This window comes from Argopecten irradians, chromosome 14 (assembly GCF_041381155.1).
Source record: "Argopecten irradians isolate NY chromosome 14, Ai_NY, whole genome shotgun sequence".
Lineage (NCBI taxonomy): Eukaryota > Metazoa > Mollusca > Bivalvia > Pectinida > Pectinidae > Argopecten > Argopecten irradians.
The window spans coordinates 6851166-6868786 of NC_091147.1; the positions used below are offsets into that span (position 1 = coordinate 6851166).

Below are 17621 nucleotides of genomic sequence, written 5' to 3' on the forward strand. Positions count from 1 at the left end.
CTTTTTTAACTATTGATTTATTTTAAGCATACTCAACAAGCTTTCAGCAGTGATATTTATTTTTTGGATGAGGCAAATACAACATTGAAAGAAAAACAAACAAAAATGTCCCTATTTTTCTAGTAAAAACGTGTAAAAATGACCTAATTTCTGTCATTAACTAAGGAATTTTAATTTTATTTTTCCTGTCATTTCTTTAACATCCACTAGTAATCCTCAGTAATATAAATTGCATTGCAAATGCAAGGATTTTCAATAAATTTTCATTAAAAAGTACATTTTTCATCAATTTTTGGAAATCAGGAATGTGGGCTGATTACCGTTACCATAGCAACCATCTTATAATTTTGAATGGTTTATTATTGATTTATGTTAATCAGATATACAAATATACGCAGTTCACTTCATTTGCACGATGTTAACTTTCTTCATCAGTCAATGCAAGCTACAATATTGACAATCAATACTTAAGTAAAGTTATGTCCTCATTAGTCATCACACTATAACATTATGCCCTCATCAACCATCACAATGTAAACTTGTGCCCTCATCAGTCGTCACACTATAAACTTATCTTTGTTATGCTGTATATGAGTGCAAATTACCACAATCAATACCACGTATGATATGCCCAACTGTATGCCTAACATAACTTTGTGCACATTTGAAAGACTTGAATATTAGCCATTCTGGAAATTTATTAGAATAGTCTATATATTTCCGGTTACCAAGTTGTTAAATATGTTTGAATTTTGTCGAAGACAATATTAGACTTAAACTAAAGAAGAAGACTTCTTCACCAAAATCCCTCAAGCAATTGTGGATTTTGAATCGGGAAACACTTACGAATACCTAAATAAACAACATCGCATGAAAAGTTAGAAATATTCTAAAAACATATAACTTTAAAAATGATAGCAAAACAACTTAATTAAAGCAATTGCAACATGTTCTTGGCCTTAGTAACGAAAAAGTGAATTGATCATTTTGGTTCACTTCCCGCCCCGTTAAAACGCGTGTTAATCCGTGATTTCTGGTGTCACGAAATAGTTGACTTTTATTTTTGTCGAATATGAACATATTTTTGATTTAGAAAAGAATTTTTGTTGTTGTAATTGTTAGAAATAGAACAGAATAAGTAGAAAAATAGGTCATTAATACAATATTTTTTTTATTGAGGTGGTCTAGGACTGGTCCCTTCTTACGCAATATTTCCACCATTTTGACAGTGGTCTTTGACTCGCTGTCATAAACAAACCAACACGTAAACTTTATTTTAATTTTGTTTAAAATATTCTCCATAAGTTTTTCATCAGTTAAAATAACTCAAAATTCTCCCATTACTTACTAATTAATATTTACACCCAAATCCGTGTATTTTGTTCGAGCACTTGTCACGGGAGTCTAGTATGTATAAAATGTATATAGTTTTGCATGGTTATCACCTAAATATCGTGACTTCCATTTAACCATTGGTATATACGTTAAAAGTTACCAAAGAAGTAAAATGGTTACTACATTGTAACAATTTCCCGTCAGCATCTGGGGGGCTTAGCCCCCCATACCCCCTACCGGGGCTTCGCCCCTGGACCCTGAGCAAGGGGCTATCGCCCCCTGCACCCCCAGGCATGCAGGCCTATCCAGACCTAGCTACGCCGCTGACAATAATACCACAAATGAACGCTTATTCCTTCAAAACGGAATGTCCGGGATCAAGTCATCAAATTTAAAAATGGTTATCAAAATAAAGAAATTAAACATTTGTTTACTCACAGCGTAATATTTTCCTATAGCAACTGTTACAGGAAATTCTTATTATCTGGTATCGAGTTCTATGCCTGACTAATCTAGATATCAGTGCGGAAAATATCTTGTTTATTTATATTATTCCGCTCCTTTTGTTGAGTTTAAATTCGCAAATTCGAAGGGTGTCAGAACGCTTGTTTTCAACCGGAATCAACACCGTAGTGATAAAGACCTTGCAAATATTTGCATCGGGGGAACAGGGACATAACAAGTTAATTTTCTCCAAAATAAGTAAATTAAAATATATTAATTTTGCTGGAATACTAAAACAATCATTCTGATTTCGGAACAGTTGGAATTATGAAGATACCTCTAACAGTATTTTATTATTATTATTATATATTATGTAAGTTAATTACATGTATATGTTGACGTGTCCAGTATCGAGTGATGTGTTAACTGATGACCTGTGTACCATTGTAGTATAGTGGGGCATTGTGATTACCCAGTGTAAGGCAATTTACATTTCTATCGTATTCAGTTTTTATTTGAATTTGAGTTTGTGTTGGAATAATACGACTGCTGTCTTATCAAATTGATGCTGATATAGTTCCATGGCAAGCCAACATGACATTTATTCAAAGAGCAATGTCGATCCTTAATTTCAATGCATATATATAAGACATCCTGATTGCGATATAAAATATCTCATATAGTATATGAGATATCTCATATAATATATTAGATATCTTTTATAATTATATAAGATATCTTATATAATTCGATTAGATACGGGATAGACCTTGCTCCTTCAATATATGTTAAATTGGGTTGCCGTATAGTTCGGCTACTTTTATCAATTTGTCCTATAATTCATATTATATATAAGAAATACATTTTATGAATTCTCCAGAACTTCAGCAATGGAACCTCTTCATATTTCTACTTAACGACTGACGCTTCCATTGGAAACATTACAACCGTCCAAATATGGCTTGGAGACAATGTAGAATTAAACTCTTGGTATTTAACGAGGGTTGCAATTATTGACGGAATAACTAAACATGCGTAAGTGTGTATTCAGTATATGTATGCATAACAGATTTGATAAGTCGGATTTTTTCTATTGATTTCTGTGGTTTTTGTGATTTTTATTAAACATGAATTACGATTAAAGGTTATACAATTTATTTTATTGTTATATTATGTCACGAAAAGAGTTTATTAAGATTATATGTTTTTAGATTAAGTCATATCGATATTGTTAATAAATGACATAACTAATACCTGGTGTATAGTTTATTGGCCCTAAACTAATATTTGTTACCAAACCTGATATTAAACCAATGCACGTCTGCGTTTATGCAGCACATCGTTGCACGAAAGTGGGAGTATTAAGTATTTAAAATGTAATAAATGATGTTGTATTGTTTTACTTAATTTTACTGGCGGAATAATATTACAAAAGGTTAACTTTTGTTGTAGTACAAGATTTAAATGCAACAGATGGCTTTCTATGGAAAAGGGAACGGGACAAACCTGGTGTACATTGAAAGTGGGACAAAACAGCGACTGTACGGGAGATATGTCTGAAGTGAGTGCCCGGAACATCCTGGACGATAATCTGTGGTTTTCATTGCTATTCCGTCCCCAGTATAACAGGTTCACCAGGGTACAGAGACTTTGGTGTGTGGGTTCTCTGTTGTTCCTTTCCATGGTCGCCTCCGCCATGTTTTATGATACACCGGATGACACCACTCCTTTTGTAAAGACGGCGTACTTTGAGATTGGTTATAAAGAGCTTTACACTGGATTCATATCAAGTGCTGTTACAGTGGTGCCTTCTTTGATTATGACCTACATTTTCAGTAAGAGAAAACTACGAGGAGAGAAAATCCAACAAATCATGCATGATTCTGATGCGGTTCGCCCTTTTGGAAGACTGCCATGGTGGTCAATCTTCTTGGCCTACACAGTATGCCTTGTGTGCATCGCATCCGGTTCATTTTTTACATTTCTGTATTCTTTGGAATGGGGACCGTCCCTTACCATTCAATGGATGACCGCGTTTGTCATCGGCACAGCAGAAAGCGTAATTTTGATTGAACCAACGAAGGTAAGTTGAAAGAAGATCTCGTTTTGGGTTTTTGTATATAAACCATAGTGTTTGATAACGATATCTGTACGCTTCATATTTATGTATTTCTAGACAATACTTCAAACAGAAACACACAATACACGTCTTTGTTATTCCCTGAGGATTAATATTTCATATCTTAACAAGTCTCCAAATATGTCCCGTAGCCTACATTGCAGCTCCCCTATAAGGCTACATATCTTAAACATTCTAATTTTACAGTTTATGTTCATGTAAAGATCAAGTAATTAAAACGCATACTATCTACTATTTACTATCGTTGAACCCTATCTGTGAACGCTTTAAGTGTAATACAGTTACGACAAGTATCAATAGCACAACAAAGACGTTTTCTCATTGGATGGTTCGTTTATAAGGCGGGCGGATCCAATGACGTGAAGGGCACGTAGGTTTGGATGTTTGTGCAAGATAGATGACGCCGTGGACAGTTTCCACAAAAAATATCCAGGGCTACTTACATACAGGAATGAAAACATACAGTATATCAGACCTGTCAATCAAACTGATTTTATTGATCAATCAAATAATTCCCTATACTTCAGCCCGCTCAGTCGGTGACTCGGTCGCCATGATGTCCAACAAGCTACACGTCTACATACATTGTATACTTTTGTTGAAAGCTACGTTTTCATGTACGTATGGGGTAAAGTGAACTGTGATCCATGAGAAATACCTACAACAACCTAAACTGGATGGGTTGTTTTGCTTGCTTATTTGGCTAGTATAAGATTATTTTTGAGACATGTATCAGCGAGGACCGATGATATATCAACATAACTAATTATAATATTCTAAGATTGATCAAATTATCGTTGGTGTTATTTGCTTTATTAATTAGTACCCGGCTTACTTTTCATTATCGACAATATTAATTCGGGAGGGTCAGGAAACTCACGATCTATACATAAAATCTACCCTGCATGCAGTCCAAGTTTGGAGATACACACACATGTAATGTACGACTCGTTGTACTGTACGTACATATATTAGTTCATGACTATATCATACTGAAAGGTTAAAATTTTATCACATGCATAGGCCTATAATATTTAATTTTAAATAGAATTATTCATCCGCGACGACAAAAAAGTTCAATATTTTAGTGTTAAATAAATATGACAAACAAAGTAAATTTATGAGATGATTTTATTTATATCAGATCAGATTTTAAAATATATATTCAATTTTGCTAACAGTTAATATATAGCGTAATAACATAAAGTATTTGTACTCGGCCACATGTGTGAACTCGGTGACCGTTGTGCAGCGAGGCGAAGCTGAAGCACGCTTACACACTGGAGTTTGCCGAAGTTGTCAAAAACCGGTTTTCAAGTAGCTCAATGTGTTTGAGATTGTCGTCTGGCTTGACGATATTACATCCTTGGGAGCCATGTGATTATATAATCTACGCTTAGATCCATCGCCATCGATAGATTGAATAACTTCACTTGTGTTCGATGGATACAATGTAGCTGTGTTGACGCGTAACTGTCAACACGTGGATTACTAGCGGTGCATGTTTTATAATACACACGATTAAATTCTCAAAGAACAGAGACAAGAGGATATGTTTATAACTGACATCTGTCAGAGAGTCTCACGCCCGTCCACCCCAAAGACTTGATTGTAGGACGAACACAGACACAGAGGTAATGTTTACATTTGACATCCAATATTTTTAACAAAAGTGAAAGCACTGCTCGTCGCCCCGGTCGGGATATTTTTCCCGTTTCTTTATACAATTGTTAATTTAAAAAATGTTTGTATCATGTATAAATATAAAACATATATGTATTGTTCATATTTTTCCAAATTTCTACGAAAAACAGCAATATACACGTAATGTTGCGTCAAAATGTAAACAAAGCCATGTGTTTCTTTAAAAAAAAGTAGCCCCTTTACGTTGCATAGAACATTTTCATACGCAAGTTCAAAGTTCAATGTTACCATGCAGTTATGGTAAACAAAATCGGCTAGTACTTGCGTATAGTGAACAAGCCTAGCAAGTGTAAATATAAAACTATTGACACCTTCTCTGCAATAAAACTATGGAAATCGGTTGTATTCCCTTGCCATGTAAAGCTGCTAACATCAATGCCATATACAAAGGGAAAGGTGATGTAAACGATATTTCCAACTATCGATCCATCTCTGTCACCTCTTGCTTCAGTAAAATAATAGAAAAAGTAATTTTGAAGTATCTCTATAATTACCAACGTAATTGTGAAGTTATCACTAAACATCAGTCTGGCTTCATTCCCGGTGATTCAGCTGTGAACCAACTTCTGTCGATATACAATAATATAACTGACTCATTAAACAAAGGAAAAGAAGTTCGGTCTGTTGCATATTATTTGCAATAAGATTGGTTGAAATGAAAAATGATCTAATAAACCACATGTAGGAGTTTTAAAAAATGAAAGGCAGATATGTATACGAAAAACCGTAATGATTTCTCTTATAAACCAATAAATGAATCTTAGTGATAGTGATTGTATAGTTGAAGTAATAAAAACCCCTTTATGGTAAATAATTTAATTTCAACGATAATATAAATAACAGCACAATATTTAAATCTAGGTGGATTTTATATCGTTAGGTTTTGAAAATAATAATTATACATGACTTCGGACAGGACGAGCTAGTTGTACCAAAGGACAAAAAACCAGACAAGTTTGATTGAATTGAAATTGGCCGTTTATTGATTAAACGACAATTGAAATAGACTTGCTTTCGCAAGTTGATATTTCAAACAATAAACAAAGGTATGATATAAACTTTGGTACAAGGTGGGGATACAAAAACGCCACACCATAAACGAAGAAATAATAAGATGAATAAAACCAGAGGTCTTCATTTAACATCACACAAACAAGATACTGACTTGATATCAACGCAATGTGTTAATATAACTTACACTCAATAATTAAAAACATGTATTCAACTCTTTCTAAAACAAGGAGGATGTAGGGGAGGAGGTGGGCAGCTTCAATTCCAAAGTACACGGTACAAATTACTGACCTTGACTTGTGTCCATCTCAAAACTGACACCTGTTACAGTGGCTGGCCAGTGTAGATAGTGCGCTATCTTACATAAATCGAATTAGTGCGCATGACCTTTTCACCTCTGTGACCCTGCGCCCTCCTTCTATTGAATAACGTTGAGTAGGAACTACATCTTACTATACATAAAAAATTGTAATTAATAAACCTTCAGCATGTATAAATTGTATTAAAATTGCATTTTAATTATTTATTATACATGACTTCGGACAGGACGAGCTAGTTGTACCAAAGGACAAAAAACCAGACAAGTTTGATTGAATTGAAATTGGCCGTTTATTGATTAAACGACAATTGAAATAGACTTGCTTTCGCAAGTTGATATTTCAAACAATAAACAAAGGTATGATATAAACTTTGGTACAAGGTGGGGATACAAAAACGCCACAATGGTATCAGATTATAAATAATCAGAGACCATACCCCACCCGAAGTCCTGTCCGAATATATATATATAAGAGCCTTCTGGAAGAAGGTGCCCCAAATCATATATATGTACCTATAACATGGGAAAACAAAAGGATAAAAATGTGTCCGCCCACTTGGCTTATAAGTATAGTGTATAGTCTGTATACTTCAACAAAAGCACAGAGTTAGAGTCAGCAAACACACCATGAAGGCACATGGTCACGCTTAAAAAGTATCTGATGGTAGAACCAAAATCAAATCACATGTAAATTGCACCAGGAGTGAATCATTGAGTCCAAATTGTTTCCAAACAGTTGTCCTGTAACGTTCATCACCCAGTCGCCCATCCATAATCAAAACACAATTGTACAATGTGATACAAAATTAACCTCGACCCTATGCCCAGGTTGACAAGATAAGGTATGACATTTCATCAATGTGCAAATGTAGTTTGTTCAGAAAATTAAGTGAAAAAGACAAAAATGATAGTTTAACCTCGACCCTATGCCCAGGTAAACACCATCTTTATGAAAAAATGTAAAATATTTGTGGTTAACAAATATAATGGCAAAAATGTGCAAACATACAAGGTACATATACAAACTTACAAAAACTATTAATCATCAACAAACATTCTATACTGGCATTATATCAACCTCGACCCTATGCCCAGGTTAACGTTCACATATCATTATGTACAGTTTAACAGCAGTAAGAAGTAAAATAGCATTGTGGTCATTCAATTTTTACATAAGCTGACCTAATATCAGTTTCTAATAGGTATGTTAATCAAAAAACAGTTACACCTCACAGATGGCAGTAAACTCGACCCTATGCCCAGTTTTAACCATCATATGTATGCACGAACAAGGTAATATAACAAGAAAATCAAACCGTAAATAATAAGGAATCACGCTTCTTCAGAACTTAAACCTTGTCTGAAATAGCTTTGAGAGCATAATTACAAAGGTTCTGTTACACCTGATAAAGGTGTAGACCGAGTATTAGGTTGAAATCTGTCTAATGAGGGGTTGTAACATCAAAAAGAGTGGGAAGTCTAATGTAGCGTTTGAAGGCCAGAGACTTCCACCTACCCATGTGTTGTATTTCTTCATCTGGAACACCGGACGCAGCAGCAGTGCTAGCTGCCCCAATGCGAAAACTGTGACTGGTATACTGGTTAGGTTGGAAACCAGCCCATATAAGAGAGTTTCTTAGGCATGAACTAAAGTGTTGGTATGAGACAGGAATATTGCCTGGAAAGATAAATAAAGGGCCTGGTGATGACCCCCGTATTTGGACATACTGATAAAGGGCATTGACAGGGCAGGTGGAAAGCTCCTGCTGTTTAGCCTGAATGGCCAGAATTACTGGTCGAATGTTGTAATTCCCTTTAAAAGACCGAAATGTCAATTCAAGTTTGGTAGGTTTTGTGCCTGTCATAATTATCTGGACATCATGAAACTGCAGAACATGGGAGCTAGATTTATTCAGAGCAATTTCGCCCACCCTCAAAAAGGCATGAAAGGCCAATAGATACATGGCTTTCAACATACATGCCTGGTAATGGGAAACTGACATGTGTGGCAGAGATTGAACAAGCTTCTGCAGTATGATAGGGGTAATAGGTAATCTTGTATCAGGGCGATATGAACCTCGTTGTACACTGGTTAACATTTTTCTAACTATGAAAGACTGAGTTGGATCCTGATGACCAGCTAAACGATTAATGTAGCCAATGGCAGCTGTGTAAGAAGATATAGTAGCTGCCGCCATCTGTTGGTGAAAGAGATGAGTAATGAAATAAACTAATGTATCTACTGTTGTGGGCAAACATGTGTGTTAACATAAGTAGTACTATTGACAAATTGCTGTAAAACCTGAAAGGCCCGTCTATAAAGGGCTTGCGTTTGGGGAGCAATAGCATTGCATAAAAGACTTTGAACATGCACTGTCAGATGGTCAAGAGACTGTCTGGTATGGGCGTGGCCTCGGTATCCATGTTCGGAGCCAACTGCCGAAATCTGTCCACCTGTAAACGAGACAGATGATCAGCTAAGATGTTTTTCTTTCCCATTATGTGTTCTGCCTTAAACATGAAATTCAACTGCAAAGACTTGACTACTAGTTTTCTAACTAATTTCATAATGACAGTATCTTTACTGGAATGAGATGTCAAAATGGCTACAACTGCGGCATTGTCACAGTGAAAAAGTACACACCTATTTGCAAGAGAATCTCCCCAAAGTTGCACTGCAAGAATGATAGGGAAAAGTTCTTTGATGTTTATGTGTAAAGAATGAAATTGTTTAGGCCATTTCCCAAAACACCATTTAGTTCCCAAAATTGCCCCGAAACCTTGGCCACTAGCATCTGTATAGAAATGTAAACGTTCCGAGGATTCCCAAATGTCCGAAAGAAAAAATGTGACACCATTATAAGACTGAAGGAAGTGTAGCCAAGCTGAGATGTCGGCCTTAGCTTCCCGATTGAGGCGAACATGTTGATGTGGTTTTGTTAAGCCTCTTGTCAAGTCTATAAGTCTACGTAAAAAGGGGCGACCCGGAGCGATCACACCACATGCAAAGTTTAGTAAACCTATTAACGACTGTAGCTCACGCAATGTTGCTTTTCCTTTTCGTCTAAAACTAACCAACCAGTTATGAATTTTCGTAAGTTTATCCTCGGGTAACCTAGCCTGCATTTGAATGCTATCAAGTTCAATCCCCAGAAAGGTAATGGTGGTAGATGGTAGAACCGTTTTACTATGTTTAATTGGAATGCCTGTACATTTACACAAGTCGAGAAAACTATCTAGATCTGTTTGACATTTTGTTGAATTTTTTGGTGCTACAAATAGAAAATCATCCAGAATATGAGCTATACCTGCTGCTTGTAATTTATGTTGCAGGACCCAATGCAGAGCTGTACTAAATTCCTCGAATAAACGGCAAGAGATGGAACAACCCATAGGCAGGACTTTATCATAATAAAATTGTTCCCCAATTTTCATGCCTAACAAATCGTGGTCGTCTGGATGAATGGGTATAATACGAAAGGCATTTTCAATATCTGTTTTAGCCATAAGAGCACCTTTCCCGAAATATTTTATTAGACCTATAGCATCCGTAATTGTTTGATATTTAACTGAAACATTTTCCGGTGCAATGCCGTCATTAATCGAGGAGCCCTCTGGAAAAGACAAATGATGGATTAAACGAAATTCATTTGGACCTTTTTTGGGGACAAGGCCCAGGGGAGAAATTTGCAAGTTGTCAAATGGTGGACTGGTGAAGGGACCTGCAATCCTCCCCGTGCTAACTTCATGTGAAATTTTTTGTTGAAGCACTGCCAAATTGTTGTTAGCTGATTTTAAATTAGATGACTCACGATATTGTCTTGGTCCCTGATATTGTAATTTAAAACCAAAACTAAACCCTTCTTCCAAAAATTTAACTTTAAACCGATCATAACCTTGTAAATATGTGTTTAAAATGGGGAATTGTACTGGTGTAGGTAAAGGCACATGAGGCAACTGAGTAATTTGCCTACTACTGATTTCTGGGGTGAGTGGTTTGCTGATGAGTGGGAGGTGATGGTTTTGACCCTCCAACTGAGGAGTCAGGTTTCTTGCACTGCAGGGAGCTGTGCTGTCCACCACACTTTGAGCATGAATGGATGAACTTACACTGTGCTCCCCTTGTACAGACACCGGTTTTGAGGAAATCCCAACATTTTCCCTTCGGAAATCTGTTGGGCTTGCTAGCCTGAAAGGGCTGCTGTGCGTTGACTTTGTTATTAGCCCGTAGGCCAATCCCTAATGCATGCATATACAACTCATTATTGAGTTCATCCCATGGCATGACTGGGTTAACTTGTAACCATTTTCTGAAATTTGAATCATAAAACATGGCAGCAGCAAATCCCGAGCGCCTTGCTAATGTCTGAATAGTGTCAGCATACTTCATTAAACTGATGGTTTTAGATGGATGGGCCTGAACGAAAACCGAAACAAAAACATGGAATGCCTGGAGCCATTGTTCAATGGATTTTATCTGAAATGGTTTTGAATTAGGAACCAGAGATAAATTATCCCCATTCACCTGTATACGGAACTGGTCCGGATGAGATGAGGTAGATAACAGGGAGCCAAACTCAATGAATTCATGACTCATGATTTTTGCCCTCATTTTAGCGTCAACATGTAAGTCAAGGGGCCGGGAAATGCTGCTATATGAATTTGGTACTGGTAAATGAACAGAACTGGTACCTGTAATATTAGTTAAAACATTTTGGATGGGCGACTGAATATTGAAGGAAGTCTGAGAGGCAGGTGTTCCAGAAGTCGAAGGGATCATACCCGCAGGAATGGTTGACTGGGAACTGGTGGTGTATGTAGTTTCCTGAGCAGGCTGAGTTGAAGAAATATGTGCAGGCTGAGATGAAGATTGTTGGGCAGGCTGAGCTGAAGATATAGCAGGCATCATGTTATTTGCTGGTACTCCATGTTGAATAGCCTGATTTTGCTGCGGTATGGCAATGCCTTTAGCCAACATTTGATTGAGAAGCTCCTCTGCAATGTCCTTTGTGGACGGAAAATTTGGGGCAGCTACTACTGCCGAGGCAGTCACTGTTCCTTCTGTTGGAGCAGGAGCAGAGGTAATCACTTCTGTTGAAGTGGCATGCCTAGCATTAATTAGGCTGTGGTTCACTGCAGCCCTCCGCCTAGACCTCCGAATTGGGCCTATTGAATCTGAAACGAAAAAGGTGACAAGCGAACTATGTCTCTCCATTTCAACATAAAAATATTGTTGTTCAACCGGACACAAGGTCCAACACAACACAAACATATTGTTGTTCAACCGGACACAAGGCCCTGCACAACACAAACATATTGTTGTTCAACCGGACACAAGGCCCTGCACAACACACACATATTGTTGTTCAACCGGACACAAGGCCCTGCACAACACAAACATATTGTTGTTCAACCGGACACAAGGCCCTGCACAACACAAACATATTGTTGTTCAACCGGACACAAGGCCCTGCACAACACAAACATATTGTTGTTCAACCGGACACAAGGCCCTGCACAACACAAACATATTGTTGTTCAACCGGACACAAGGCCCTGCACAACACACACATATTGTTGTTCAACCGGACACCAGGCCCTGCACAACACAAACAAATCGTTGTTCAACTGGACACCAGGTCACGCAGAACACAAACATTTTATATTATCAATTGGACACAAGGCCCTGCACAAAATAAACAACAAATTTATTATTTTAATTTAGCTAGACACAAGATGTCTTTTACACAGACCAAAATACGGCCTCATATATAACCAACATGTGATGAAGACAAATGTTGAAGAACATTAAAATAACATGCCCATTTTTGATAGGTGAGCATTTAAATTCATAAATAGATAGGTTGTTAATTGTTATTTGGACGAGGCAACGAGGCCTTAACTTCGCGAGTACCGCAGAGCTACGCTAATCGATTACAATGCATGCTGAATCGTAACACAATCTTTATCTGTCGGGTAATAATTGAAGTATGTACTTTCTATTGCTGTGTCATCGACTACTATGACGTATATATAGTATACGATAAAGCGTGTAACTTATAATAACAACGTAAACAGGAAGGTTTATCAAAATCAGAGCGTGTGAAACCTTGGGCGGATGTAAACAAATCTCGCGCATGCGTGTGACAACGCATAGTACTACCAACCTTATATGGAAGGGTCACGAGGGTTACTATTATCTCCGTCCACCAATCGCTTGCCCTGAAGGACCGCCCCGCGTAAGGAGAATTTAAACTTTCGTAGTCCAGCGGGAGAAAGATGGACGCCATCTTGTTTTAAACAAAGAAGGGCAGCCGTCTTAAGGCCTTTGTGCCTCCAATAAAAACATCCTTGTGCTTCTTCACACATCATTTTCACCCTATCATTGACACTATCCACGGCCCTATTATAAATATCCACTGGTACGGATCTTGTCCTTGTCCTATAAAAAAGTTGCATAATGCCAACTTGGCCCACGCCGAACCCCGCACGAAGCCACTGTGCCACAGATATTAAGTCATTGGGCAACCGTTCCGCTACACAATCATGATCGGTTGAGTCCAGATCATTACCACCGATTTGCAGTAAAACAATCTTAGGTTGTATCTCTGAGATTGAACTAGACATGAAAGGGAGATCGCGAACCCGACTCCCCCCTTTTCCGATACAATGGACGCGGACCGAGTCAATGTCGAAACCTAAGTTTGTCCATGAACCTGTCAAATCATCTCGTAATCGTCTAACAAAACTATGTCCGAGAATCAAAACATCTACAGATTCCATGACAAAAACAAACAGCTTCAATTCCAAAGTACACGGTACAAATTACTGACCTTGACTTGTGTCCATCTCAAAACTGACACCTGTTACAGTGGCTGGCCAGTGTAGATAGTGCGCTATCTTACATAAATCGAATTAGTGCGCATGACCTTTTCACCTCTGTGACCCTGCGCCCTCCTTCTATTGAATAACGTTGAGTAGGAACTACATCTTACTATACATAAAAAATTGTAATTAATAAACCTTCAGCATGTATAAATTGTATTAAAATTGCATTTTAATTATTTATTAAAGTTAGATAAGCATCGAACATTTACTTGTTTAAATGGATTTTTTTATAAAATGTCAGCATGTTACCATCTCGACATATTATATAAAAACAAACAAAGAACTATAATGCTTTAAACACAATTAGGTAAAATTCACATGAATCCGGGCTATGCTCGTCATGAAATTTGGATATTTTTATACGTTTTAGATATTGCCGATAATTTTGATATTTTTATAGATATTGCCGATAATTTTGTTTTGTGACATATCATTTTGTGAATAAAACGAATCTGTATGATCATAACAAATATAATTAATTACTGTTAAAAGGAAATATAACTTTTTTGTCAACGAAAGTCTAGAGCTACAAAATTGATTAAACGATTTATGTTTTAGGTAAATGAAATGAATTAGCCACAACGTTTAGCTCACGTTTGATTTTCAGCAAATGAGATTCGATCATTTTTAGCTCCGCCTACTTCAAGTTCAGCCAATCAGCGACACTTAGGGTAAGTGGGGCGCGACTATCTTGTTGCGTCGCTTCATTCAATACATTGTACACTCACTACAGTAGTATAGTACTTTTGTCGTTCACAGATAGGGTTCAACGGCAGTAATAGTGGTGTAAGCTTATTGTAGCATGTTTTAGGTAATACTCTGTACGGTGCCAATAAATTATTATATATTAAGTAGTACTTATGTTACTTTAAAACATAGACGATGTTTGTCTGTAAAAATCTGCTTTTTTCTATACAAAACAAAATTTACATAATTTATTTCAAATCCAGTTGATTCAGAATGAATTAATTATCAAACATATTAGTCAATCTTTATCTTAAAAGCCAAATCTGCTCAGAATAAAACTGATAAAACAGTTAAACACCATTACCCGAAAATATTTTCCGGAAATACGTTTAAACATATATGTTTTAATTATTAGAAGTGTATATATACTGTATATATACAGGAGTATAATATAACATAATTAATTTTGTAGGCCTTAGTGCTAGCTGTCCTGATAGTTTGTGTCTGTTCGGAGAGGACTGGTGAATATGACTTTCATTTCCCTCCAATTTCTGTATATCCAAAGATAAAGGATATTTACAACCAAGGTATGGATTATGTCCTAAGGATTCTTTGCTCTTTATACATTCTTTTATTCTTAATATTAGGCTTTGATTTAAATGTACATTACAAAACATATTTCTAGACCGTTAGTTCAAAGCGACCGCTATGATTCATGGTTAATGATAAGCTACTGTAGCTAAAACTAAAATTCACAGACAAAGACGTGATGGGTAAAGACGGAGAATATACAAATGTACGATTCTGATAGACCAAGTACAATATTGGTGACATCAATGTTTTTAGGATGACCAATAGATAAAGTTATATGGTGGTAGATACGGCGTGGATATTATTGTCCTTCGAATTCATTTATTTACAGGAAAAAGACAAAATTTGGTATCTCCGTGCGACAAGCCTGAATCGACTGATCAATTGCGTCGTCGGTACACCATACGTATGGACCGAAAACTCAACACATTACTAAGGAACTTTGCTATGGGGTTAGCCTACATATGTGTGCTTTTAGTCATTGGATCTCAACAAAAAGTTTCCGAAGTCAGCAGACAGAACTTACAAATTAAGAATACCCTAACAGCAACAGGAGAGGTAATAACAGAAATACTGTTTTATCACATAACCTTTCTCATTGTTTTATATGGGGTTTTCATTGCAGTTTCATACTGGTACAAGTTGACGATAATAATTTAACCTTCCCGGATAAAAGTGGACCTTAGCACCCAGTCTTCGCCAAGCCAACTTTCTATTGCGCAAACATCTAAACATATATTAAACTCTATGACTTGATAAAATACGTTTCTGCGTGTATCCAATAGGTTAATTAAAAGCATACTTATAACTCCTACAATATGATCCATTTTGTCAGATAAAATCAATAGAGGACGTGTGGATGTATATTGAAACTGTTTTGCTGCATCGCCTGTATCCCTCCGAGTTTTATAACGGTGAAAGAAAATCGTTTGATGACCTGAGATTTATTGAGGATAACCTAAAGATGGGTCCGCTGCGAATACGACAAATTCGAGTTTCAGGTAGGTGCTGCATGCATATTAACCTGTCAGACTGTGTAAGGTAAATATGAACAATGAAATTTAATATGTTTTTTTTAACTCAGAAAACCTACATTTCGAAGAATCTCAGCAACCCCCGTCATTTAGTCATGGAGTCCTAAATATCTGGCGTTACAATACAATGCGCCAGATTTAATTCTGGAGCACCCTTTCCCTTGTAGCCTCTATAGGACACTCGTTACATTGTTTATGTGGCACATCTATAGTGATGTGTTTCCGAAGTGTCAAAATAATCATTATATATAATTCCCAATACTCATTCTATGTTTTAGATACCTGTGCAGCTCCCGCGTTGCTAAGGACTTATGACATACACTGTTTACCTGACTACGAGACAGACACTGAAGATAAGGGTGTCTACAAAGAAGGTAGAATTTTGTAAGATTTTTAAATGACACCGCTATAACGTAAGGCTGTATATAGAGATAGAGATACATGGTTAGTATCTTACAATACAAGCTTTATTCTGGTGCCTTAGGAATGCCGACATGACCATGGTTATCCACCAACCATTTCCTTATATATATAGATGACATTCGAAACGGATGCAAACTGCCGATTATTTACTTGATTTCATTCGGAGCGAGACGCTTCTTTGAATCGCAAGAAAAAATCACTAAATTGAATAAGAGTGTTCTCCTGTTTATACCGTGGGAAATATATAAGTGCCTTCACAAACTGTTCCAGTAATCCTGCTCGGAGTGTAATATCACTTAAACAATATGGAAATACTAAAACAAACAATAATTAGCCATCAAAGAATAATTTTACAATACATGCCATGGTCATGAGCCAAGAAAAAGACGACACAGCAATACAAGGGACTCGATATCGTAAAAATGACGTCATTCCGGTGAATTTTTCGTCATGGTTTGACGAGAGTGAATAAAGTTTCATTCATCGGAAGGAGTGGCGTCAGATATATAACAGATTCACGTCATCGTATTGACGGACAAAGCACTTCGTATTTACGGGTACGGTTTATGCGGCAGTAGTTATCAGTGTTACTCATGGCAGTTCATTCATACCCATATTATGTTACCCATGTCAGTCCATTTATATACATTCAGCTTTACCCATGTCAGTCCATTCATATCCATACAGCGTTACCCGTGGCGGTTCATTCATATCCATATAGCGTTACCCATGTCTGTCCATTCCTATCCATACACCGTTACCCATGGCGGTTCATTCATATATATACAGCTTTACCCATGACAGTTATTCATATCCATGCAGCGTTACCCATAGCAGTTCATTCATACCCATATTATGTTTACCCATGTCAGTCCATTCCTATCCATACAGCGTTACCCATGGCGGTTCATTCATACCCATATTATGTTACCCATGTCAGTCCATTTATATCCATTCAGCTTTACCCATGTCAGTCCATTCATATCCATACAGCGTTACCCATGGCGGTTCATTCATATCCATATAGCGTTACCAATGTCTGTCC

The 17621-nt window shown here is 36.9% G+C and overlaps 2 protein-coding genes and 1 pseudogene across 2 annotated transcripts; 1 reads left to right on the plus strand and 2 right to left on the minus strand.

Annotated features, from left to right (window-relative positions):
* Nucleotides 1-6525: 6525 nt before the first annotated feature.
* Nucleotides 6526-14017, minus strand: LOC138307455 (uncharacterized; annotated as a pseudogene).
* LOC138307456 (uncharacterized) lies at nucleotides 12302-13793 on the minus strand. The gene has a single exon (XM_069248215.1). The coding sequence runs from the start codon at nucleotides 13734-13736 to the stop codon at nucleotides 13122-13124; it is 615 nt and encodes a 204-aa protein (XP_069104316.1). The 5' UTR covers nucleotides 13737-13793; the 3' UTR covers nucleotides 12302-13121.
* A 987-nt stretch (nucleotides 14018-15004) lies between the features above and the next one.
* Nucleotides 15005-16541, plus strand: LOC138307010 (polycystin-2-like protein 1). The gene is made up of 4 exons (XM_069247635.1): nucleotides 15005-15115; nucleotides 15451-15677; nucleotides 15955-16120; nucleotides 16432-16541. Exons 2-4 carry the CDS (start codon nucleotides 15528-15530, stop codon nucleotides 16539-16541), a joined length of 426 nt encoding a protein of 141 aa, XP_069103736.1. The 5' UTR covers nucleotides 15005-15115; nucleotides 15451-15527.
* The last annotated feature ends 1080 nt before the right edge of the window (nucleotides 16542-17621 follow it).

What these genes read in the sequence shown, in the direction of transcription:
- LOC138307456 (XM_069248215.1), bottom strand. Translation starts at nt 13,736, where the DNA reads ATGGAATCTGTAGATGTTTTGATTCTCGGACATAGTTTTGTTAGACGA.
- LOC138307010 (XM_069247635.1), top strand. Translation starts at nt 15,528, where the DNA reads ATGGACCGAAAACTCAACACATTACTAAGGAACTTTGCTATGGGGTTA. An exon ending in CCCTAACAGCAACAGGAGAG is followed by an intron (nt 15,678 to 15,954) that starts GTAATAACAGAA and finishes CCATTTTGTCAG; the next exon opens with ATAAAATCAATAGAGGACGT. An exon ending in ACGACAAATTCGAGTTTCAG is followed by an intron (nt 16,121 to 16,431) that starts GTAGGTGCTGCA and finishes TCTATGTTTTAG; the next exon opens with ATACCTGTGCAGCTCCCGCG.